Here is a 24,368-nt window from a genome sequence, read left to right as displayed (position 1 = left end):
AGATAGATAACCTAGTATCTGGAGTCTGGGCCTTAGAGGAAAAAGAGTTGGACCAGCCTAAATGGACAAACAGGTGGCTCTAGAACACTTGGAAAGTTTAAATAGACTTATTCATTACCTTCAGGTTTAAAAAAAAAAAAAAATTACTTGAACCACAGAACACAAGAGAAAATCTAATCCTTCACACGAGAGCAGAGGGGACACAAAGAAAGTGGCATTTAGCTAATCTGAGAGGTAAAACAAGAAGAAAAAGCTTGACCCACCAGTGTCCCAGTTGCTGATGTTATGGGGGGCGCTAGACTGATGTTCCAGCTGTCGCTTCATTAACTGGCTCATTGTCAGAGCTCCCAGGGATCCCCTTTTCATCTGCCTATACTGAGCTATATGGAGGAAATTAGGACATGATTACTAGGGGGAATAAATTTCCACTGCACACAAAGGCTCTACAAATCCATATAGAATCTTAATTGAACCTTCATTTGGCTATTTGTGATTGCTCGGTAAATTGTATGCTCCTGTCCAAAGGAAAAACTAAGGCACATTGCTGTTCTGGGTACCTTTCTTGCCTCAGTAAAGAATGAAAGAGTGCCTATGAGCATTTATCTGTGCCCTGTAAATATTTACTCCAGTTACCACAATATGATTACTTTCATTTACTTTTTTATTTATATACTCTACCTTGTTCCAAAAAGGATTTAAGGCAGATAATACTACTTCGAATTTATAGCTTAACTTTTTTTAACGGAGTTTGTGCATACATAGTTTCAGGCTCCATTATATCCCCATGAGTCCGTGTGTCTGTGTGTGTGTGTGTGTGTGTATTTTGGAGTAAAATGACACATATCAACCCCAATTTTTTGAGAGAGAAACTGAAGCAAATGATGCCACGTTACTTGGGAACCAACTAGCAAATGAGGTAGTCATAGAAACCGAAATATGTTGACTCCAAAGTCAATACTATTTTTAATCTCTCTATGAGCCTCTGCCTACTGTTTGGGAAATGTGAATTGAATCACCTTCCACAAGTGTATTCTAGTACAAATCTGTTTTAGAGAGTAGTGGTAACATTTTTATCCTTCAATTAGGCATTGACAAATATCCCACCAATGAAATGTCAAGTTACGAGCATTTCCAAACCAGAAAGATAATTAAAAAAAAAAAAACACTCCTGCCAGTAGACTGTTGAGTAAAAAAGCAACCTGCCTCCTATCCTCCTATTCCTCTGCCAGGGGTCTCATCAGTCCCTGCCCCAAGCCCAGTGAGAAAGGCAGAGAATCACTGATGTGCCTTTTCTACATGATCCGAAACTCCTGGACACTGGAGAGCATGTGGTATTCACTCTCTTAGGAGGACAATTTCAGAAACTGAAGTTCTTTAAGTACAAGTTCTAAGAGGGGATGGTAGAAACCGAGATGATTGTATGGCCCCTGGAAAGCCTTAAATGTTATACATAGGTTTCACAATCACTGTACCAAGATGGCAACTTCGTGAGATGTGAAATCAATTATAACATTTTTAATGTAATTAGCATGCTGTTTGATTCATGGTAGTCATGGCATGGTTAGCTACAAAATGGTCAGCTAGCAAACTGATCCAAAGAAGGGAGTGTGATGGGAATTCTTGTGTCTTGGAGTCCATGTTGACTAAATTCACGATAATGACTACTCCAACCAACATGGAAAATCTCCCGATTCTTGTTGATTGGTGAAATTCAGTGTTACGACTCACTTGAAACATGCAACTCCAAGTCAAATGCAAAAGCAGAAATCTTGTAGAAGACTTAACCAATTTAAAAATGAGCATGCTCAAAGGAGGACTTAAAAAACCTCTAGTGATTTCATAAGTTCTCCGATTCTCAGTTGTGTGTAGACGGCAGAATTCCCTGAGAGTAAAAACCCTTAATGTTCAGCTCAGTGTGTGAGGTGCCTGGCATGATGCCTCCAAGAACACACCACCGACAGCCATCCAATACATGCTTTTAATGCAGAGGAGGAGGAAGGTGGAAATCTACTGATGCACTCTGCTGACTCCAGAAAAGCTAGAGTCAGTTATGACTCTAGGATCATGAGACACTGGATATGCTTATTTTATGACACATTTAACTAGCACTGAAGTCAAGCTGACTTAGTCACCCTATCTCAAATTATACCCAACTTGGAATTCTGATTAAAATTCACTATCTTCCTTTTTTTTTTTTTGGATGATTCACATAAATTAGGAGGAGGAAATATACTTTCACGATTCTAGTATGTGGGCTTACCAATGGGCGTTCTATCACGTTATCTTATTTTATGATAAAAGAACAATTAAATCCAGAACTAGCTGTTCTTCTTTGCTACCAAAAGAGCAAGTAACTGTCACTTGAAAACACTTTCTTAGAATTTCTATAATCTCTATTATAAGTGAATTTGAGTTATTCTAAGGCAGTGTGTGACACCAAAAAAGAGCACAGATTTGCCAATCAAACAGACCTGGCATCAATCCCATCTCTATCACACAGTAGCTACCTGACTTTAGGCAAGTCATTTAGCCGCTCTGACCTCTGCTTCCTAGTCTATAAAATGGGGTCAGTAATATTTGCCATGCAGGGCTGATGTCAGGATTGAGTAAAACAACCATGTGTGTAACCATTTGGCACAGTGCCCAGCACGTGGTTAAGTGTCAAATAAATGGGAGCTATTATTAACTATTATGACTATGAACTCCTCAAACAAGGGGTGTCTCTTATTTATTCACCTGGGATCCCCAGTGGCAAGCACAGTGCCCGGCACCCAGCAGACACTTAATAAATAGTTGCTGAATGAATGAATGCATGAATGAAATGAATCATGAAGATGACGATGTCGTTCCATACTACCAGTCCAGCATTTGAGTTACGATCTTTATTTGGTTTTCGGGATCATCCTCATTTCAAAAGATGGTCAAATGAAAATTAACTAGCTCCTCATGCAGCGTCTACATGGAGCACAAAAGAGACCAGCAGCTGGGACGAGGGCTTGCAGGAGCTGCGCCTCCATATCACTGACTCCTGCTGGGAACCTCCCAAGCTAAAGTCTCTCAACTGGCTCCACCAAGGCAGGTAGGCCCCCCTACCTTCACCTCAACAGAACTCACGCTCCTCAAGGACAAAATCTAGGACCCAACCACAGAAGTCAGTTTCAAAATAGTTGCCCCCTACAGATCTTATAGAATTTCATGCCATTTTTATTTTCAGATCCAAAAGGGCTGGATTCAATCATGACTCTGGGATCACGATCTATCTGTTACATTTATTTTGTGATAACCTAGATAAAATTTTGTCACTGATGGAAGTGATTCAAATGAAACAAAGGGGTTCAATGTAAAATTCTGTCATGAACCATGCTTTTCACTTGCCCCAGAACTAGTTCCAGGCCTTACGTTTAGGCTACTCGTCAACAATTCCTATTTTTTTGAATTATGAAATTCAGTGATTATTCCTTCACAGATTGGGATTCTTGGCCAATCAATAATGGCACTGACTTATCAAACACCTGAGATGTTGACAAAACTGAGTCTATGCCTCAGGATCTCTGAAATCTTACCGCCGAGTGTCCCCCAGGAAGCTAACACGACATGTATATAGAAAAAACCCCAACACTGGGAGTGTGAACATTGAAAACAATGCAGCAGATATTATTCCAAAATCAATGTACAGGTGAAACGATCACCAAAGGAATCTTACTTGATATTGAGGAATGGCTGCTTGTTTCTGGCACACCTGCTTCTAATGTGGGGGCAGATGAGGATTCTCGTGGCATTTCCAAAGTTGAAAGTCCTTTAGTAGAAGGATCTACAAACAGAAATATTATTTAAAGCTCAGGACGTTGATTAAAAAAAATAAATAAAAGCAAGTTCAAGAACTTTCTCCGTATCTTTTCCTTCCTGACTAATACACCCATTCAAAGCATTCTATATGTTCTGGCCCTACCAATTACCTTAACGGAATTATATACACGCCGGTTTCCAAATTCCACGCAGAGATGCTTCCACATTACATTCTCTATCTGTGGCTATGCCTCTCAGAGATTAACAAAAGCACAGTTACAAAGCTAAAGCTCAGCATGTCCCCACTGCATAGCCTTGAGCAGATCACTTCACCTTTCCAGAACTGAATTCTTTTCATCTACTACCTAAAGATGCTTACAGTTCATTCCACCTACATCATTCTACCACTCTACCTCTTCCTGGCAATTTGTTACTCATTAATTACATCTCAAGTATATAGACAGTTCCTCCTCCAGAAGGTCTTCAAGGAACTCCCTCCCCCCAAAAATACAAACGAAAAAATGGGTCATGTGATCCTCTTATGTAATCCCAGGACACCCTGTCCTTAACCTTTCCCAAATTTAACACACTATAATGTAATTGTCTATTGACTTGTCTAGAACCTTGGCTAAACCATAAGTAATTTAGGAGCAGGGACTGTATCTAACTTGGAATAAATACTATGAATGCGGATTTTCTATTTTATTAGGTGAGCAAAAAACAGACTGTATCATTTGCTCCTTCTATTTGGCAAATGTATCTAAGAGGAAATATTTTCTGCATACACTATTGTCTTATGAATCCATCAGTAATGGGAAACAAGATGTCCCACACTATTCTAGGTAGGTTATCCTTTAAAACTTTTGAAAAGTTTAATGGTTTATCATAGCAATCCCCGCCCCCCAAATTCTTTACAAATCTCCTTGCCATCTTAAGCAATACTATAAATGAACAGAGTGAGCAGCCTGGAGTTACCCTATAGGTGTCCACGAATGTCCCATGCTGTAATTTGGGGATGCCTCCCTAAATGACTTCAAGTTCGCAAGCTTCATGATGATTCTGTCTCATTCTTTTCATATTGTCAATTTTTTTTCTTGTCATAGAGCAATTCACCATACATTCATGCATACATACAATTGAAGTATGCAGATGCTATTCTATCCTTGGATGATCACTAAATTTTTCAGAAATAAAAATAAAATCGATCTTGGGTGAGAGGCTGGGAGGAAAGTTATCGAGCACTGACACTGTTTTGATTCTCAGAGGTCTTTCTGAATAGATATGGTTGCCAGATTAATCATTTCTTGATGAAAAAAAAAAGTATAACTGTTTCCTAAACCCTCTTGAGTAAGCACAAAATAGCAACCTGTTTTAAATTACCTTAATCATTAAGATATTAGAGGTTAGGCTGTTCTTTTTCTCTTAGGTATTCTCCCCAAACCACTAGTTCAAAACATGCACAGTCAAAAAAAAAAAATTAAGATTAAATAAATAAATAAAAAACAGGCACAAATCTCGTCTCTTCACCCTCATCTGCCTCTGTTTCACGTGTGCTGCTCTTAGAGCCTAATACTCCCACCAATAATTAGAATGAGAAAGCTTAAAGCTCACCTTCGAGAATTCTTTGAAAGGTCATTGAGACTTTTAGAGTTTTGCTGGGCTTACTAAAATCTTTGCTGTATCTTTAATTTTAAAGAAATGTCACTACTATAAGGTACTTGGTAATAATCACTAGTGTACAAAGATTCCACAAGCCAGGAAATTTTTGCTCAGTCCTAAATCATTTTATGAAACCTTCCATTTGTATAGTTTAAGACAACAAACATTGGAACAGACCTATACGCTTAGCTTAAAGTATTTTTATTGAGTTTTTATAGTGATGTGCAGAAAATGTCCTAACTATTAATTCATTCATTCATTCATTCATTCATTCACCAAATATTTGCCAAAACTCTACTAGGCACTTGGGATACAATCAGTGAACAAACTAGGCAAGAATACTTGCCTTTGGGAACTTTCTTTTTAGTGGGGAGAGACAGACAATAACATACATAAAAGTAAAATTGTATGTTAGAAGAGTAATTCTCTGTAGAAGAGAGACAGAGTAGAAGGGATTCCAAGATGCCAGACAGGGGTGGAAAGGTGGGGTGTGGGTCCAGGCCTCATTGGGAACCTGGTGTTTGATCAAAGGATCAACGAAAGGGAGAGAGGGAGCCAGGCAGACATGTGAGGAAGACAGGCTGAGGGAGCAGCCAGCACAAAGGCCCTCAGCTGGAACTATGCCGGGAGCATTCAAGAAATGGCAGGGTCCACTGCAGCCGTGTAGAAGCAATGAGGTGAGAGCAGCACAAAATGAAGTCCGAGAAATCATGAGAATCAAGACCACAGAGCACTCCAGAAATATCAAGGACCTGAGCTTTTACTATGAAAGAAATGGGGAGCCACTTGGGGGATTTGATCAGAGGAATGATATCATCTCATGTCTTAAAGGATCACTCTAGCTGCTGTGTTGAGAAGATATGAAAGCAATAAGGGTCGAAGGCAGGGGACCAGTTAGGAGGTTACAGTCACTGACCCAGGTGAGAGGTGTGGGGCTCAGAGCAGAGTAGAAGCAGGGGACATAGTGGGAGGGGACCAGATTCTGGATATATTTTGAAGGTAGATTAAGGTGACCAGACAAAATGGAGGATGCCCAGTTAAAACTTAATTTCAGATAAACAATGGATAACTTTTTACTATGAGTACATCCCATGTACTACCTGATAGATACGGCTCCAATTCTTCACTCCTCCCTGAATCCACGCCCTTTGCCATGTGACTTAGAAGTTCCCCCCTCATAAGAGGCAGGGTATATTTCCTTCTTGACTTTGGTGATTTGTTTTGGCTAATGAAATGTTGGCAGGCATAACATGACCAAAGGCTTGAAAAGTGCCTGTGCAATTAGACTTGCTCTCTTGTGCCTCTGCCATCACCATGAGAAAACATTCCCAGGCTTCAAGGGTCCCAGGAGGAGGATGGCCACCCAGCCCAGCTCAGCCTAGATTAGGCGATCCACAGTGACCTACCGACTTACCATTATATGTTGCTGAGATTTTGTGCTTATTTGTTACATGGCATTATTCCAGCAAGAGGCAACTGAGTGAACTGTCTCAGCATACAGACAATATGTAAAACCATAAAACTAGATGAGATCACACAGACAGTGAGTGTAGACAGAAGACTGAGACCCTAGGGCACTCCCTCCTTAGGGAGATAAGGAGGAACCAACAAGAGATTGAGAAGGAGTGACCACTGACTAAGCAGAAAACCAAGAGAGTATGGTATCCAAGAAGCCAAGCAAAGTGGGGAGGTAAGAGTTAAGAACTGACCACTGGAGGTCATTGGTCACCTTGACAAGTGACGTTTGGGTGAACCACTGGGGATCAAGCTTCATGGGAATGATGAATTCTTTTTAGAAAGAACAGAATGGGAGAAAATTGGAGATAATGATTGTATAGACAACTCTTTAATATGTTTTGCCAAGAGGGGAGAAGCAAAATGAGATAATAATTGGGAGAACTGGGATCAAGAACTTTTTTTAAAGAGAGAAATAAAATTATGTTCGTATGCTCAAGTCAAGAATACCTGAGGAAGAAAAAAAGCTAACGGCAGTGGGGGAAGAAAGAAGGGAGAATTTCCAGGCCTGTATCTCCGAATAGGTAAGAGAAATGGAATCTTGTCCACGTGTGGAAAAGCTGACTTTAAACAGTAAAACCAGACAGTTCACCTGTAGCCCCAGCCATGAAGGCCAGATGTACAAGTGCAGGTTCTGGAAGGCAAGCAGATGAGGTGGTAGGAAGCTGAGGAAACTTCTTCTGATTATGTCAAACAGGAAGAGTTATCGAAAGTTTGGAAAGACAAGTCGCCATGAAATAAACAGTCACTCAGGAGAATGGAAACGTGAATGGACCAGGGAAATATGGTATGATGGCCAGGTAGTTCAAGGACCCAGTTGAGATTTATGGTCATGAATTTAAAATGAGACCAGTCAATATTGTTATTTCTCCAGTCACACTCATTGGATAGGTATGGGCGCAGGTAGATGGAAAGGTGGATCTGACAAGGGTTGTGTTTAGCCAAGCAAGTCTGAAAAAGCGAAGGCCAAGAGGGTGCAGGGCGGGAGGGCTACACTCATTGACTTGAGTAAGGAAGAGGAGAGAAGACGTGAAGTAGGGGAGGGACGTGAAAGGACCAATCCAGGGTTGTCCAGAGAGAGAGGAAATGGAAATCAGAGGACAGGAGGCATGAGAATGACATTGTGGAGAGGCTGCAGTTGTTGCTATAAACAAGATCTGCGTCATGACCATGGGAATGAATCACTGAGCTAGGGTGCAGGATAAAAACAAAGTTACTAGAGAAGATGAATTCAAGGAACTGAGAAGCCAGAGCATCAGGAGGATCATCTACTTTAATATTGGAATCAGTAAGAATTCAGGCAGAAACAGTTTAGACAAGAATGAAAAAAGAGCCAGGAGTCAAACTGTCACCAGATAATTGTCATCAGGGGTCAGTAGTATGAGGTTCAGAGCTGGGTGTTTTTAGAGACAAGGTGGGAATGGTCTGAAAGGCACAGCGGAGAGCAGGGAAGGGGCCTACCCCTCACCCAATCCCAAGGGCACAAGGCAGTGAGGAAAGCAGAGCCAGGGGCAGAGCCAGGTTTCCACTAGACTAGGGCATGAAGGGAGTCGTCAGATGAGAGAGCATATATGGGATTCTGCTCATGAAGGATGGAGGAAGGTTTTCAGTAGTTAGCATAAGGGAGGACAAAAGTTCAGAACAGAAGATGTGCAGAGCCTCATGGATATTAGAGGAGTGACCTGGGCCTTCCTGCAGGGACTGACATGAACACAGGGAAAGTGCATGATGCAGTTGGACCTGGTGGCTCAAGGTGATCAGCAGTGGCGAGGCTCTGAGTTTGGAAGGACCAGAAGCCGTAGCTGTCTGGGCCTCCCTTTACTCCGGCTGATAGAAGCAAGAAGGTCTAGGGAAGGTTGTGTCTCACTCTGAGCCCAGGCCTCCTTCCAACACCAGTAAGGGAGGGAAGGTAGATCAGTGTGTCCGTGGGAGGTGGGACACTATACAGATATAAAACTATTATGACAGTATCACATATATTATAAACATTTTAAAGACATATTATCATAATTGTCAGATGCTTTCCTCTCGTTCTGATAGCAAGTGTATTAATATGAAATCCATCTCCTCCCTGGTAGCCTGGGGAACAATATGATATAGGATGGATAAAGGAAGCAACACACACACACACACACTACAACCTATATATCACGTACACCCATTCTGTAGACTTACATAGCGTTTCTTATATACCCACTCTATAGACCTTGGATGGTTTCTTATATATCCACCCTACAGACCTCTAGAGTCTCTAGGTCAATGCTCTCCTCCATTTCTATGTAGCCACTTTCCTGGCTCCAAACAATAAAAAGGTATTCCAGTTTCCCCAGAAACCTTACACTTTGTTATCACCAGGATCTTATTCTTCCACCTGCCTGGCTGGAGCACGACCCTTTCCAAATATACTAGCATTCATTCAACAGATTTTCACAGAGCACCTTCAAGGTACACAGCTCTGTGCTGGGAGGGAGAGCAGCTAGAACTCTCAGGGAATGCCCGGGGCAAATAAAAGATCTGAATCTCTTATCTTGGGAGTTGCTTTTGTATGAAGCAGTGGGAGAGGAAGGACTAGAATCAGGACAATCGTCCTGGCCCTGCGACTGCCTATCTGTGGGACCCGGGCACATCACTTCCTTAGAGTGTCCATCTCTTCTTACAGAAAAAGACAGATTTTCCGCTACAAGTCTCCAAGTCTCCAAGATCTTTGCCAGGCCTCAGTGGTCCACAGACTACGAATCTACTACAATGATCATTCCTGGACAATTTCATTTTTCCTAAACAGTCACATTCTTTTTTTTCTTTAGATCTGAGCTGAGACACAAAGCGTTGAGTTATGGAAATACTGCAATAGACTGTATTTTAGGATGAGGTGGACTATCGGCTTGCTGCTTTTTCAAATGATCTTTCTTAAAAACCGTGCCTCCAAGGAAAGTGAGAAATGACACCTGAGGCAGGAAATCCATGAGCTGTGACAACTTCACCATCAAGCGGTGCCGACGGATGAGGGTCTAGGTGGCAACTAGGGTTTTTCGGACACACAGTGTCCACCAGACTGCTGACATTTGGTTTGAGTATATAATCTGCTGTGGACCCTACAGGATTATAGTCGATTCTTAACCATTCCAAGCACTCTTTGCTTTATTTTAGCCCTTCATGTTTGTTCCTTCTTTGGACTATCTATCAAAGCTGGCTAAGGCATGGAAAAACAAAGGCACAAAGAGTTCAAATTAATGACTTTCGCTGTTTGAGGAAGGCTGAGATGATGTCCGGGATACCTTGATATGCATTAACCACGGCCTCTTCTTGCCAAGGATGGTCAAGAATGGACTGTTAGAAGTTGAGAAACAACAAATACAGAAATATTTATGGAGCAAGTAAAACCACATCTGAATCCAACACGCTGTGGTAAGCAGGAAGGATTCGGAGTGGACTCTGAAACAATTATAATGTCACTCTCTGACATTATAAGATTGAGAGTTGGATGCATACTCAGTGCCGAGACCCGAACGAGAAAGATGAACAAACCTGCGTGTCAGGCTGGGAGGAAGAAGAGAGACGAGCTTACCTGGGTCTTTCTGTTCTCCCAGCTTGTCTAGAATGTTGAAGGAGATATCCAGGTACTCTCTCTGGATGGCACTGACAGCGATCTTGCGCTGTTTCCTCTGCCTGGGAACAATCTGGATCTTGAACTCGGATTCCTCCACTCCCTCCTCTTCTGCCTTCCTCTCGGGATTCTGTTCTGTGTCGGACTCGGCGCTGGTGTCGGGCTTCTCACTTTCCGTTGGGTTCTCGGCATCCTCGGGGACTTTGAGGAGGACAGTTTTTGCCCCTGAACTTGGCACCGGCCCACCAGGCTTCTCCTCCTCGATGCTGGGCTCAGGGCTGTCGTCCAGTGACACCTCAGGGAGGGCATAGGACTTCTGGAGGAGGTCTCGCTTTTGCTTAAGCGTGAGCGGGCTGCCACAGGAAAAGTCCTGCGACTCCTCGGGCTTCGAACGTTCTTCAGAGTCTGCAACGCGGGCAGAGTCCATGGCACCTGTTGACTGGTTATTTCCTGAGTCCTTGGAAGAGAAGTCTTTGGAACAATCCTCCACACTTACTTGCACAAGGGGAGTTGTGCTGAGGCTGAGGACGGAAGGGGGGCTGGGGAGGGCCGGGGGGGAGGCAGCGTTTTTACCAGAGGCACCATCATTTCCCTGGTCCATGGTCTCCTCTTCCTCATCACTCTCTACGATGCGGAGAGGGGGAAGAGGCTCGAATACAAGGGAGTCACTGTCAGATGTGGAGAGCACCGAGCGCTTTTCAGGCCCGGATGTGGAGTCGGAGGACAAATCTATCAGATCTAAATCCTCCTTAGGAGCAGGCTTGAGAGGAGAATCCACTTTGACCTCAAACGTCTCCATGCAGTTTAACCTGACTTCGGGTATCACAGGCCTGCGGGTTTCTTGGAAACTTTCCGTTGCTGGGTTCTCGGGGCCCTCGGGGTCGTCAGGCCTTGTAGCTGAATTCTGTCTGGGCCGTCCGTGGTCATGTCTCTGCATGACATAAGCAGCATGGGCGGGAGGCTTATCTAAGTCACACCGGTCTATGCAGGACTTCCTCCGGTGCTCGTCTAATGTAAACAAGAGGGAGTCTGCATTCCCTATATCAAGAGATTTTTGTTTTAAAGAGCGCAGCTTTTTTTTCTGAATGCTTTCTTCTCTCACACAGTGTAGAATGCTGTCTTGTAATGCACCCGTTTCTCTATATTCGGCCAGTTCTATTTCACCTGATTGAAACAGAAAGAGCTAGTACTATTTTACTTGGAGATGCTACCACTTTTTTCCCCCTCATACTTGGGCATACAATTGGCATAAATCATAATCACAATCCCAGCTCCAACAGGAGGGAACACTGACTCTCTGGCCAAGTTTTTGGAAAGTTCTTTCTAATTTCAAAACCCAGAAAACTCTGGAATGAGAGAACCCGAAATGGCAGTTTAAGATCTGATTTCCAAAATCAGGCTTCGGGATAATTCCTCAGCTCTATTCATTTGTGCACAGGAAAGGGGACCGCTTTTGGGCTGAGGCAGATCTAGGAAACTGTATTTAAATCGTGTGGAAGAGAAGCAAACATTTTGCAACAAATCAAATCAAGCAATGGCCCTCTCAGACGATCATGACATCAATGATGTATCTGTCAAGTCACGTATATATATAAGTGTGGATATATATATACTGTTTGTGCATACATATATATAAAATCAACGGTATTAAAATGTGTAGTAACATAATAAAATTAAGATTTCACCCCAAACAAACGGTAGAGTACAACATTTCTGCATAAAATTACTAAGAGGAAAAAATTCATACTTCTCTGAACATTCATCTCAACCGGCTGATATTTCACCATTTTGCTGCCGCCTATCCTTTTCAATCTTGCAAAAAAAGTTTGAGACTCTTTATTGCAGGGTCCAGTAGGTGTATCATGAATATCAGATTCATCAAAAACACTATCTTCTTCTAATTGGGGAGAGAAAGTTCAAAATTACACTTGGGAGGTTACTCTCTCTTAGGCTGTGTCTACACAAGCATTTCAATGAAAGCACGAGGGAACACAGTGTGGGCTGGTTTCTACACCAGCTCAAGATCTGGCCACAGCTCTGGTATTTCATCCAGATGTCAAATTATCCAAATGTTGACAGAGCAACCTGTTACAAGGCTGCCTCTCGTTTTCCATGTGACAACTGCAGCATTTTCAAGAGAGGCATCTCAATATTCCAAGAGGGCCTTCGTGGAGAAATTTTTTCCAGTGCTCTTAAAATCGGATAACACACCCCCTTTGGGGTCTGTGACACTCCTTGAACATGCCTGCTTTGGGTGAATTTTCAGGCTAATTTGGCAAGAGAAAATTAAACAAAATGAGTAGCTCTCATCCTTTCCAAAAATATACATACGCCTTCCTGGGATGTGAGAACTGGCATAGACACAGCCTAAGAGTACATGCACCTTATACTTTGTGAATGCAAAATACTGTACTCTACATTTGGTAATGAAACACACAACACACAGAAAAAGCTTAGAAAAGCCACTGGTCATTTCAAAAGCTCCACAAATGATTATGGACTGAAAGAGTAAACGAAGGAAAAAGAAAACAGAAAATAACATCCCCCCCCCCCCATTAAAGTTAAGACCCTCCTCTGTGGAGTTTGCCATGTGCAACTATTATGCATCCCAGAAAGACTCTCTGACTCTGAGGATCCTGAGGCTCCATAAACAAACCTGTCCCTTGGAGTGCCTAGCAAGATTATTTCTGTGTACTCTTTTATCCCTATTTGGGCCACTTTTAAATCAAAGATAAACCCAAAAACACAGTCATGAGGAAAGGGTTGCTATGTTGCAACCCACAGAGGTCACTTAATAAATGCTTTTCTTTCATCCTTTGGAAAGGCCAAAGCCCTGTACAAAGCAGGAAAAAAAAAAAAAAAAAGGCTACAAAAATGCACTTCATACCACAGTAAATGGAATTAACCTATTATTCAAGGTGAATATCACTGAAATCATAGTATTTGGCCCCTTTTATATCTACCTATTTGACAAAATGAGGCTCAGGTGTGATGACGACTACTTAAGATTTCTTGAGTATTCAGGGAGTACAAGGAGGGAGCCAAACTTTGAGGAATGATCCTGTCCCACAACACAAGACTCTACAACTAAGTGAAATTTGAGGCAGCAGATGATAGATAAGGTGACCCTATTAATCTTTCCTTAGTCAAATAAAAAAAAATGAGTGTTAATGATCAAAATGATACAAAACCCCCGGTGAACTTCTGCAAAGATGACAAAGCCTATCAAGTTCCCATGTTCCCAGGGAGATGCAACACAACGATCTGTTTTTTTCTTTATGTCCTCTAAAAAATATAGTCCCTTTTGAAAAATAGTTTTTCAAAGAAAGAGTTAAGTGACTTCCATTACATGATTTTGAAATGATTCTCAAAATGTCCTGAATGAGAGATGGAAGGACTTCAAGATGGCTCCTCCCATTCAGGAAGGCTCATTTGAGACTGGCCCAAACACTGAGCCTGGATTGAGGACATATATAGTTTAACAGGATCTATCCCATTTTCCGGAAACTGGGACCTAAGCTGGGAGACAAGATACTCTTCAGGAAGGATCTAAATGGTACTAGAACTTACAGTTCCATCTATGGCCAAACCAGATTCTTGGACCTTTTAGAACTAAATGAACATTAGTTCCCATCCACCCTAGTGAGATATTTCCAGAGCAGTCCTACCAAGTGAGAATCTACTAACACCACAAAGGGTCACTCGGGGCACTTGGCTTTCTCCCAGGATTGGATTAGATGATGTCACCTTTTACAAGTCTATACTTGTGACTTACACTAAAGACATACACCTTGGCTCTTCAGCTCTCATCTGAAAACATCCAGGCTGGGATTTTACTCTATCTAAAATTTCATTCGCCTGCTCCCTTGCAGAAAAGCTATCAATATAAAAAGTGTTGCTACTGTAAATAATTTAAACCTACACAGAGGAAAAAAGTCATCTTGGTTGCCTTAAATCATTTTCTCATTGAACAAGGAAGCTAGGAAGAAGCACTTCAGCAAATTTAGACTCCATTCAAATCTGTGAGCACAAAGTTCAGGAGCAAACTAGAGACGAAAAAATCATGGCTCCAACAAGTGCCAACCAAGATTTACTTCATCACCCAAAGCAAGATGCTTCCAACACATAGGGAAAGGCCTAAAAGGCTCCTTAACCAAACAGCAGACAATTTTTTTTACAAAACATTTCTTATGAAATGGGCTTCAGGAGCATATCAATTATTTCTCTCGAATGTTCATTTGAAGAATTAAAGCAGCAACATTCATGGGAAAGTTGGAACATTAATGCAGAAGTAGGTGATTTTTAGATTCCAGAATGATAATCTGGGGGCACTCCACTATCTTCTAAGAGAAACGTTGTCCAGAAATGTATTACATGCTCAAGCTAAGTTCGGGATAGAATTGAGATATGTAAAGTACCTTTTTCTTTTTCGCTGTATCTGCTTATGTTACTGTTGTCACTGTACAAAGGTCCTGCCGTGGCATGGGGCTTGCAGCTATGATACTGTGCATTGAGTGTATTGACTGTTATGTGAATCAGATGCAGCAGGACCTTGCTGATATCACAGTCTCGATATGGATACTGCTCAATAAAATGGAGGAAGAAAAATATAAATGGTTATTTTGAAGGGTAAGTTTTTCCACATGATCTTGCTAGATGCTTTTCTCAGTATTTCTTGGGGATGAAGAGAAATATACAGAGAAGCAAAACCAGAAATTTTTATCATGGCCTTATTGGGACAAGGGACTGTAGTCCCTTCCTCTTGCACCAAACCACGGATGGCAAGGCATGCCAGATCACGGTTACAACTCCTTTCAAGGAAATTATCTGGCATAAACATCTGGGGGATGAATACAATTTTAAATATCTTCCTTGCTTTCTGAGATAATAATTCATACACAGATAAAATAGGAGATGTGAGCATAAACACAGATTGTTGATCTCAATCTCCTACAACTCATCGTTTTTTATTTTAAACATTTGTAGCACATATGCTGGTATGGTCTCCCTTGCTGTTGATACTCCAATGGCTCTTTCTTTCTCAACATGAATTGTACATATCGTGATTTGTCCCCTGAAGGTCAAATTACTATCCTATGAAATTCTCAATTTAGATCCCTTAAGTGTTCTCCTCTCTAAGAGAATCACTCTAGCCTAAAAAGGAGTGACCATCGCAACTCACCTTGTAAAGGATGACAAGCAAGGCCTTCAACCACATCTGCCGGATGTGAGGTTTTAGGGACCAGAGGGAGCAACGAGGTGGCTGTTGGAAATAATGCCGTAGTTGAGGACAAGAGCAGTATTTGAGCACCTGAACCACCAGGGGGAGAAGGTGTTTTCCCAAGTTAATGTTATAGTCCATAACCTGAAAGAGGAAAAATATTAATAACTGAAGGAAAACTATAGAGAACACCCAAAAGCCTAAAGGAATATGTGACCCATCAAAACAACAGGCAAAATATTTAAAAGGCATCTCACAAAATGTTAACAGTAATGGCCAGTGACCCTAAAGGGGGAAAGTTAAACCTTACAAGAAATAGAAGAAACTTGCAAATTAAAATCATTTTATCCACTTAATTATCTAATCATTTGATGTATCTGCTCAATTATCTATGGAGAATAACGCCTTATTTATTAAAATGTTCTACGAAACTATTAACTAGAATTAAACTAGAATCAATGAAAACACCTACTATTGGTAATCACTGAGGGCAATGGGCATTCTCAGACGCTACTGGCAAGAATATTACTCAACACAGCCTTTTGGGAGGGCAATTTAGCAGTATCTCTTCAGAAGTGAGGGAGAGTACCTAGCCTACTGTACAGCAATTAAATGTGTCCTAAGGAAAAAATCAGACAACTGTTCCAAGATGTATACATAAAAATATCCAGCCTTTTAGTCACCCCAGATTGAAAATAGCCTCCATGTTCAACAATATGAGATAAGTTAAATGAAAGATTATTTGTATGACAACAGGATACTATGTAGCCATTAAATGGGATAGGATACAAATTTATTTACAAGATATTGACTTCATAATCAATTTTAGGTTTAAAAAAGGTTACACGTATTTATCAATACGTATAATATGATCCCATTACTACAGAAAATGTGTGCACACGCATATGCCTATACTTATGTGATATGGATGTAATAAATTTGGAGCCAGCAATAACATTCGAACACCGAAATGTTAGTCACTTATTTTGTGGGTTCGTGGAGATTTGTATTTAATTTTTGGCTTTATGGCTTTATTACATAAATATGCATAATGTAAATACAGAAAGAGCGAAGTGAGGAAAGAAAGGAGGAAAGGAGGGAAGTTCGGTATCTGAAACGGTGCGTCCTCTCTTCATCACAAGCAACTGAGTATTAGTGGTGATCCATCTAGTTACCAGCATCAGCAAAAGACTACTATGTAGGGGCCCCTGGGTGGCTCAGTCATTAGCGTCTGCCTTCGGCTCGGGTCATGGTCCCAGGGTCCTGGGATCGAGCCCCACATCGGGCTCCCTGCTCCGCGGGAAGCCTGCTTCTCCCTCTCCCACTCCCCCTGCTTGTGTTCCCTCTCTCGCTGTGTCTCTCTCTCTGTGTCAAATAAATAAATAAATAAAATCTTAAAAAAAAAAAAAAGACTATGATGTACATATTGCTGCTACTTTGCTTATTCTGTGTTCATTATATTACAATCTATTTCAGCAAATTGGTAACAGTGACCATCACTGAGCTCCTCCCATGAGACAGGCACTGATTAAGTGCTCAGCAATATGTTGTCTCTAATCTTTCAAAACAAAAATCTGTTACCAGTGAGCAAGAAGCAGAGGACACTTAAGGCCACAACAGATAATAACAGTGGCAGAGTTGAAATTCATATCAATTTCTCTGTAGCCCCAAGTTCTACATCCTTTACAGACTGGCGTAGCGCTGGTCAAGTTAGGCATACAGAAACCCAATCATCCATTAATTCTGCTCTTGCATACATATCTCAAAGGAATTCTCATAGTGGTGGATAAAGTGCATATGCAGGATGTTCATTGCTGAGCTGTCTGGAGTGGTAAGAAGCTGGGAGCAAGCAATATGAGTGTTCATCACTGGGGCAATGGATAGTTAAAGCATGGTAAATGTACACCATGGTATAAACTACAGTAGTTGGGAGTAGCAGACAAACATGGAAAAAGCCAATGATGATAATGTGACAGGAAGAAAGTTGTACAATTAACTCAACTCTCCACTTGAAGTCAAAAAGGATAAGAGATTTTTTTAAAAACCCATAAGCAAAAATGCTACACTCCCTTATTGTTTAATGGATAGAGTTTCAGTTTAGGATAATGAAAAAGTTCTAGAGATGGAAAATGGTTCCGATTACATAATAATGTGGATATATTTAATGCCACTGAATTACATACTTAAAAATGGTTAAAATGGTAAACTTTATGTTAGGTATATTTTACTCCCATCTCCTACCCCAAAAATCCTATACTCCCTATTAGTCTTACTCATCTTATACTCCCTTCCACATACCCTTGCCTAATAAAGCCACTTGCACAAACCTCTACACAGATCCGATGTTGGCTAAATGGAATTTAATGACTTGCTTCTACTAAAACCTTAACGGTATGACTCCTGAAAGCTTACACTTACTTGGGCAATTCCTGCAATAAATGCATTAAAGCAAGTTGACAGGCGCATTTTTTGAGGTGCAATCATGAAACAGCCTTCCTGCTGGTCATAGCCGAGTAAGACGTAAAGGTGCCGCTTGACCGTGTTGAAGGCCTTCGCGCTGCTGATGTCCGACTCAGCGCTGCTCTCGTCCTTGGCCATGAACTTCATGAGCACTGTAATCAGCTGGTGAACAGTCTGGTGGTCGATCCCAGCATCTTCTGGGAGCAGGTCCTTGATGGTGTTGTCATTCTCAGGAGATTGTTGTCCTGTCAGTACAAGAAAGGCCATCACTGGGTGGTTCCCTCACAAGGAAATCTCACTTATTGATAAAGCACCATGGCTTCTGCTTCCACTAAATATTTAAAGGGTCTGTTCTGGACCAACGTAAAGGCAAAATATGGCCTATTCAACAAAGCATTAGTCCAGGGGTGAAAGTTATTGTGTTCATCAACAACCAGGTAATTTTGGAGGAATAAGGGAATAGAAATAAAAATAAGGCACTACAAAGCAAGGTTCTCTTTGAACGGCAAGAAAAATACCTACATAAACTGTATTTCACCATTTTTTAAATATCTTGGCAAAGTTTTATCCTCGATGATAAAGAGAAGTTTCTCTTCCAGCTTTGTCAAATAAGCACATAAAAATAACCACAAAAAATAATATTCTACCATCCACTGAGCACAAAAGCATCTACTGAGTTCTTTTGCTTAAATTATTATCTCAATTTGGGGGCGCCTGGGTGGCTCAGTCGGTGAAGCGTCTGCCTTCGGCTCAGGTCATGATCCCGGGGTCCTGGGATCGAGCCCCACACCAGGCTCCCCGCTCAGTGGGAAGCCTGCTTCTCCCTCTCCCTCTGCCTTCCACTCCCCGTGCTTGTGCTCTCGCTCGCTCTCTCTTCTCTCAAATAAATAAATAAAATCTTAAAAAAAATTATCTCAATTCAGTTATGTTCATAAATCAGCTGGTGGAAAAAAAAATGTGAAGTTTTCTTTTCCAAATCCTGAGATATTAGCAGTGGGTACTCTATGAAGGATATAGTCAAAATTATAAATAGCAAATCATTAAGTCCTGCTGTATGTAATGAGAAACATGTAAGGGAGGGGACAGACAGAAAGAAAGAAGCATGAGCTTTTAAAAAACAGAAAAATACCACATGAAGGTGAGCTGAAAGTTTACATGGAGAGAAAAAAAATACCTTAGCCCTTGACTTACTCGTAACCTAACAAATAATTGTATTGGAGCAGCTCCCTGACTTTGACTTTCCATTATTTGTCAAAGTCAGAAACTATACCTTGTCTCTGCTTGTTTTTCTGCTTCTTCTGATCTGGTTTAGTTTAGGACTTTTGGTGAAGGAAGGGTGAGATTTGCTCTTCTATGTTTATGTTTGGGGGCTTATTCAAAATACCCTTTGCATCCTTGTCCCTTCTTGGACAAGCAATGTCAGCATTTCTAAATGGAAAGCGAGGTTTTTGCCTGGTGGCTTAGATGACCCAGGGTTCTCATCTCTCACCCTGCAAGGAAAATTTCTGCTAAAAAATGGCAGGCTTTGCTTACCAATCATTATAAACCAAACCATGATCATGTCATAGCCTATACCATAGACTGTCATATAATTATGGCATGAAGGATACGAGAAGGAGATACGTAGTAATTTATATCCATTAACTCAACTAATTTGGCAAAATCCCAATCTTTCAGGACATAGCCAAGAGAAGCGGGATAGAAGAAATGCTTCTAGGGGACTGTGGAAATTAGCTGTCTCAAGGGCAACTCTGGAGCAGTGGCATGAAAGTAATGTCAAATTCAGAACTTACTAGTTTCAAACGGCATGTGAGGTAACCAGCTCGGCTGTCTAGTTCACCCCAGATGCTCAGAATAATGTTCATCTGTTCAAAAGTGATATACTCAGAAGGGATCACTGACCGTGGGTGAAGAGCAACAGAGTCAACTAAGTCTAACAGTCTCTCATTTAGGGGAAGCCGTCCAATAAATTTCAATATGATGCTAGGACATTAACATTTTCTGTCTCCTGGAGTCTGTGTGTGAAGAGTAAATGTGTCCAATGTACTCTAGAGAAGCTTTCACCCAAAATCATTCAAATAAAACCTAAGGACTTGTTTATTACAGTGTCTTACATGCATCGATGACAGTGATCACTAAATTGTTAATATCGTCACTTATGAGGCATGCATCAGCCACCAGGAGAAAAGTCAATTTATGTGGAACACCCTATTTCACCAAGAGGCCAGAAATGTGAAGCACTGCTGTATGTTATAATTAAATTAAATGTTTGGAATAGAAGATCAGGCTAAAAGCAATAGCTACATAAATTCTCATAAAATAAAATTAGAAAACAGTTTAGAGAACGATCTTTCCAGCACTGAGAAATATTTATTCTTGATTTCTTTCTTCTCCAGAATATTACAGCTAGAAGGAGTTATTGCTTTGGGCAAGCCTGGGCCGAGAATGCGACACGTGTGAGAATGCAGGCTCCTTGCAGGATTCAAAGTTACTGCAGCAGCAAGGGACGGCTGTTACAATATAGCTTCGTTCCTCAATTTGTTTCCGCTCTGGGGGCAAGGTTTAACACACCTGCAGCAGCATCCTGCTCAACCACCTCCAAGTTCAGACTGGCTCGACTCCAAAGTCCCCATGTTAAAAATGGGGAGCATTTGGGAAAGAGCTGCACCTTTATTTTATAGCCCGGAGAATCTGGGGGCCTCAATACAGGACAAACGGAGCTCCAAACAAGGCCCAACTAAGACACTGGCTGCCCATTTCATTCTATCCTAGTTCAGGTCTAGAAAATAAATCATCAGACTTCATCTTTAAATATTTCAAAATTCCTCTTCCCAATGTAAGTAGATGTTCATTTTAAAAGTGTATAACCTGGGGCGTCTAGGTGGCTCAGTCAGCCAAGCATCCAACTCTTGATTTCGGCTCAGGTCATAACCTCAGTGTCCTGAGATTGAGTCCTGCATCAGGCTCTGCACTGAGCGTGGAGCCTACTTGAGATTCTCTCTCTCTCCCTCTGTTTGCCCTCCACTCTCAAAAAAAATAATAAAATAAAGTGTGTAACCTAACTTTTCCCATCAAATCATAGTTTCCTAATGATTAAGTACCATTTCACGAATGCCCAATTTTCATTTGAAATACATCTTCACTGATCTTCAGTGTTTTAGCTTTAAGTTTGCTGTTCCTTTCTTTGTTTTCCCTGAATGGGCAATAATGAGTGATCTTTAACAAAACATTAAATGTACTGAAAAAAAAGAACTAGCTGATGAGACCTTTTGCATAAAGTGAAAAACAACTTCATTCCAAAAATTTACTCCTCTAGTTGTGGGCTTTGCAAGTCTATGCCTTGTCTATTTTCTTTCTTTCAAATCCCTAAGAAAAAATAGCTTAGAAAAATGAGAATTTTCTTTATTAATAAAGACAATATTACTGCTTTAGTTATCTACAAAGGGTATGAAATTTCCATTTTAAAACTGAATGCCTATGATATTTTCTCTAAGATGTGACAATTAAAACACTTTTGAATTCTAGTTTTGAATTCTAGCCTATGAAATTCCTCTATATTTTAACCACAGATATTTAACTTATTAAAATTTTTTATTTTATCATTTCTCTAAAGAAGACTGTAAGCATCTTTAGAATCATGAGGCAGAGTGATTCCTACCCTAACTTAATCATGGAATGAGTCCATCACAATCTGTCCACAGGGTGGTACAACTGATTGAAACTCCAAAGTGTCATACAATTTTATTTATTTGATGATTGGAAACCAGGCAGGATCAGGATCTGCTTTTCCAGACTTTTCTCTTATTATTCTACCCCAGATGCTCAATATTCTTACAAGCTGGGCTACTCTTAGCTCTCAGAACATAGCTAACACTTTCCCACCTTTGTGTCTTGCTCAGGGTGATACATCTTCCCAGCACCCCCACCCCAACCAATCTCATCCTGTGGATCTGGTTCTCAGAAGCCATTCTTCCTACCTATGCCCACCCTCCTCTCAACAACTGGGTGTGATCTCTAACTACTGCAAGTCCCCAAAGACATGAAGAGAGGAAGGACGGGAGGGAAGAAGAGAGGAAAATTTCCTTTACCATTTCCTAAAATGGGGCAAATTGCAAGGCAGAATTTATTTACTCACTTGCCGATTTCCCCTAGGAGAACAAAGGCTCCTTGAAGGTGAGTGCTATGTTTTACCCATTTTTATATCCCTCACAGAATATGGGGCAGTGTCTGACATATACTTGATGCTTATTATTCATAAGTGTCTAAGTACACTGAATTCAAATAAATATCTCAGGTAAATATTTCTTCTATACAGGAGGAAAAAGTGATGAGGTCCCCAAACAGCAAGGAAATAGGGACTATTCCTCTGCATAAGCTGACTCCCTGAGCCCTCTGTCAAACCAACAAGTGACAATCAGGTAGAGGGAGGAAGCACCCTTTCCATGGGCTTCCTCTGCATTTGTTCCAGAGAAGCCAATGATCAAGCACTATAAATGAGTGTGCCTTACACGTTGCTAGTTCTAATTACACCACCTCACTGATCTCTCTAGCCCATTAACCCAACTTCACACATTGTGTGTGCACACAGCAGAAGGGCTGCAAAGTTGGGGCCAGTGACTAACTCCATACTGTCCTATGCTCCCCAGCCCTGCCTTTGCCTCTTCCTATCTCACACCCAGGCCTTTCCATCCTATCCACCAGTCAAGGCCTGGCTGGAAAGCCACCTCTCCACCAGACTGTCTCTGTTGCCCCCACTCTCCTCCCGCTGCACCTGATGGGAACCATCCCGTGGCACTGGCGCATTCACTCAAGATGAGAGTTTACCTCTGTTCACACTTTATTTTCCTTCCTTGACTATATATAAGCAAGTGGAGAATATAAAAATCTCCGATGTATCTTTGCATTCTTTATATTTCCTAGTATTGAAGGTGCCCAGTAAATGTTAGTTCAATAGAAACTGCCATTTCCCGAAACTATTCTTTCCAACAAGGGCACTCCTATTAAAATAACTGTTCTCTTTGAGTTATGGTACAGAGTCTTAATGATCAATGGGCATTCTGCAAATTAGTGAAGGGTGTGAGTTGTTAACCACCTCTAGAAAGAAAGAGAGACCCAAAGAGAAGTAATTTGGGGTTTTATGCTGGGGCACTAACGGGGGGTGAAGGGTGGTAGAAGAGGGCCATACAAGAAAGTTTTACCAGTGCTCCCCAGCACTGGACACCTTCTCTTGATATAAATTCAGACCAAGAGATCTCAAGATTTCTCTGCAGGCTGGAGTAGAATTGAGGGTATCCATGTTGCTTTAGGGATTAGGACACTTCTAGATCAACCTGTGGGTCTTAAATGGGAAGTCTCTTGGTGTGGATGCTCATGACCTTAAGGCACACTATAGCAGACATGAATGCCCAGGTTAGCTCTATAACCAGACTGGTGTCTTCATGTGCCACAGGGCAGGAACCCCCTAATACCAATGCATCAAGAGGTAGTTATAGTGGAAATCAAGTCTGCTGGACTCAAGCATTAGTCCCCAACTAGTTAGTTATAAGTGATCTTGAGCAAATTATCTAAGCAGAATTAATTAATCCCTCAGGACCTCAGTTTTCCTGTCCATATGTAAAGCAAAAAAAAATCATAATAATACTTTACATATATCCAGAGTCATTGTGAAATCAAAATTAGATTATTTGTATTAAAAATATTCTTAATCGATAGAGAGGTACTATACATACATGAAGTGTTGTTATTCTTATTATTATACACCTACCATTGTTTAATTATTCATTCCAGGGGATGAGGAACAAGATACAATTAAGTTCCCTGTGACCACATGGGGTGGATACCAGTTTTTCAGTGTTGTGCTATGGAAACCTATCAAAACTGCTATTTTATACTCAATTAATATTCAACAGGTATTCTGAATCACCAAACATAATTCCTAGTTTTCAGAAAATTGGTGAAAAGATACCTTATAAGTAATTATAATTATACCAGTTTCAAATTAGCAGGTGAAACTGTCTATTTCATCAATTAGGATTTAAATAAAGACGCTGAGCGCTTATTGGCATTCACCACGCATGTCTTGCACAAGAGATCAAGATGCCTGGGCTTGAGACCCAGATCTGT

General features: G+C 41.1%; 1 protein-coding gene across 2 annotated transcripts in view; it reads right to left on the bottom strand.

Annotated features, from left to right (window-relative positions):
* Positions 1-24,368, bottom strand: part of UNC79 (unc-79 homolog, NALCN channel complex subunit) — a 192,848-nt gene that overhangs the window by 68,528 nt on the left and 99,952 nt on the right. For both annotated transcript variants that reach the window (XM_045901444.3, XM_045901445.3), the window contains 7 exons: positions 18,204-18,490; positions 15,747-15,929; positions 14,983-15,145; positions 12,312-12,461; positions 10,526-11,728; positions 3,704-3,811; positions 264-380 (listed from right to left, as the gene is read on the bottom strand). In XM_045901444.3, the coding sequence (XP_045757400.2) occupies positions 264-380; positions 3,704-3,811; positions 10,526-11,728; positions 12,312-12,461; positions 14,983-15,145; positions 15,747-15,929; positions 18,204-18,490 (2,211 nt within the window). The remainder of the gene's footprint in view (positions 1-263; positions 381-3,703; positions 3,812-10,525; positions 11,729-12,311; positions 12,462-14,982; positions 15,146-15,746; positions 15,930-18,203; positions 18,491-24,368) is intronic.

This window comes from Mirounga angustirostris, unplaced genomic scaffold (assembly GCF_029215605.1).
Source record: "Mirounga angustirostris isolate CCGP_5_RB_7025 unplaced genomic scaffold, mMirAng1.0.hap1 SCAF_9, whole genome shotgun sequence".
In the NCBI taxonomy this organism is placed as follows: Eukaryota; Metazoa; Chordata; class Mammalia; order Carnivora; family Phocidae; genus Mirounga; species Mirounga angustirostris.
Note: the sequence above shows the minus strand (reverse complement) of the source record. Positions and strands in the feature narration are given on the sequence as shown.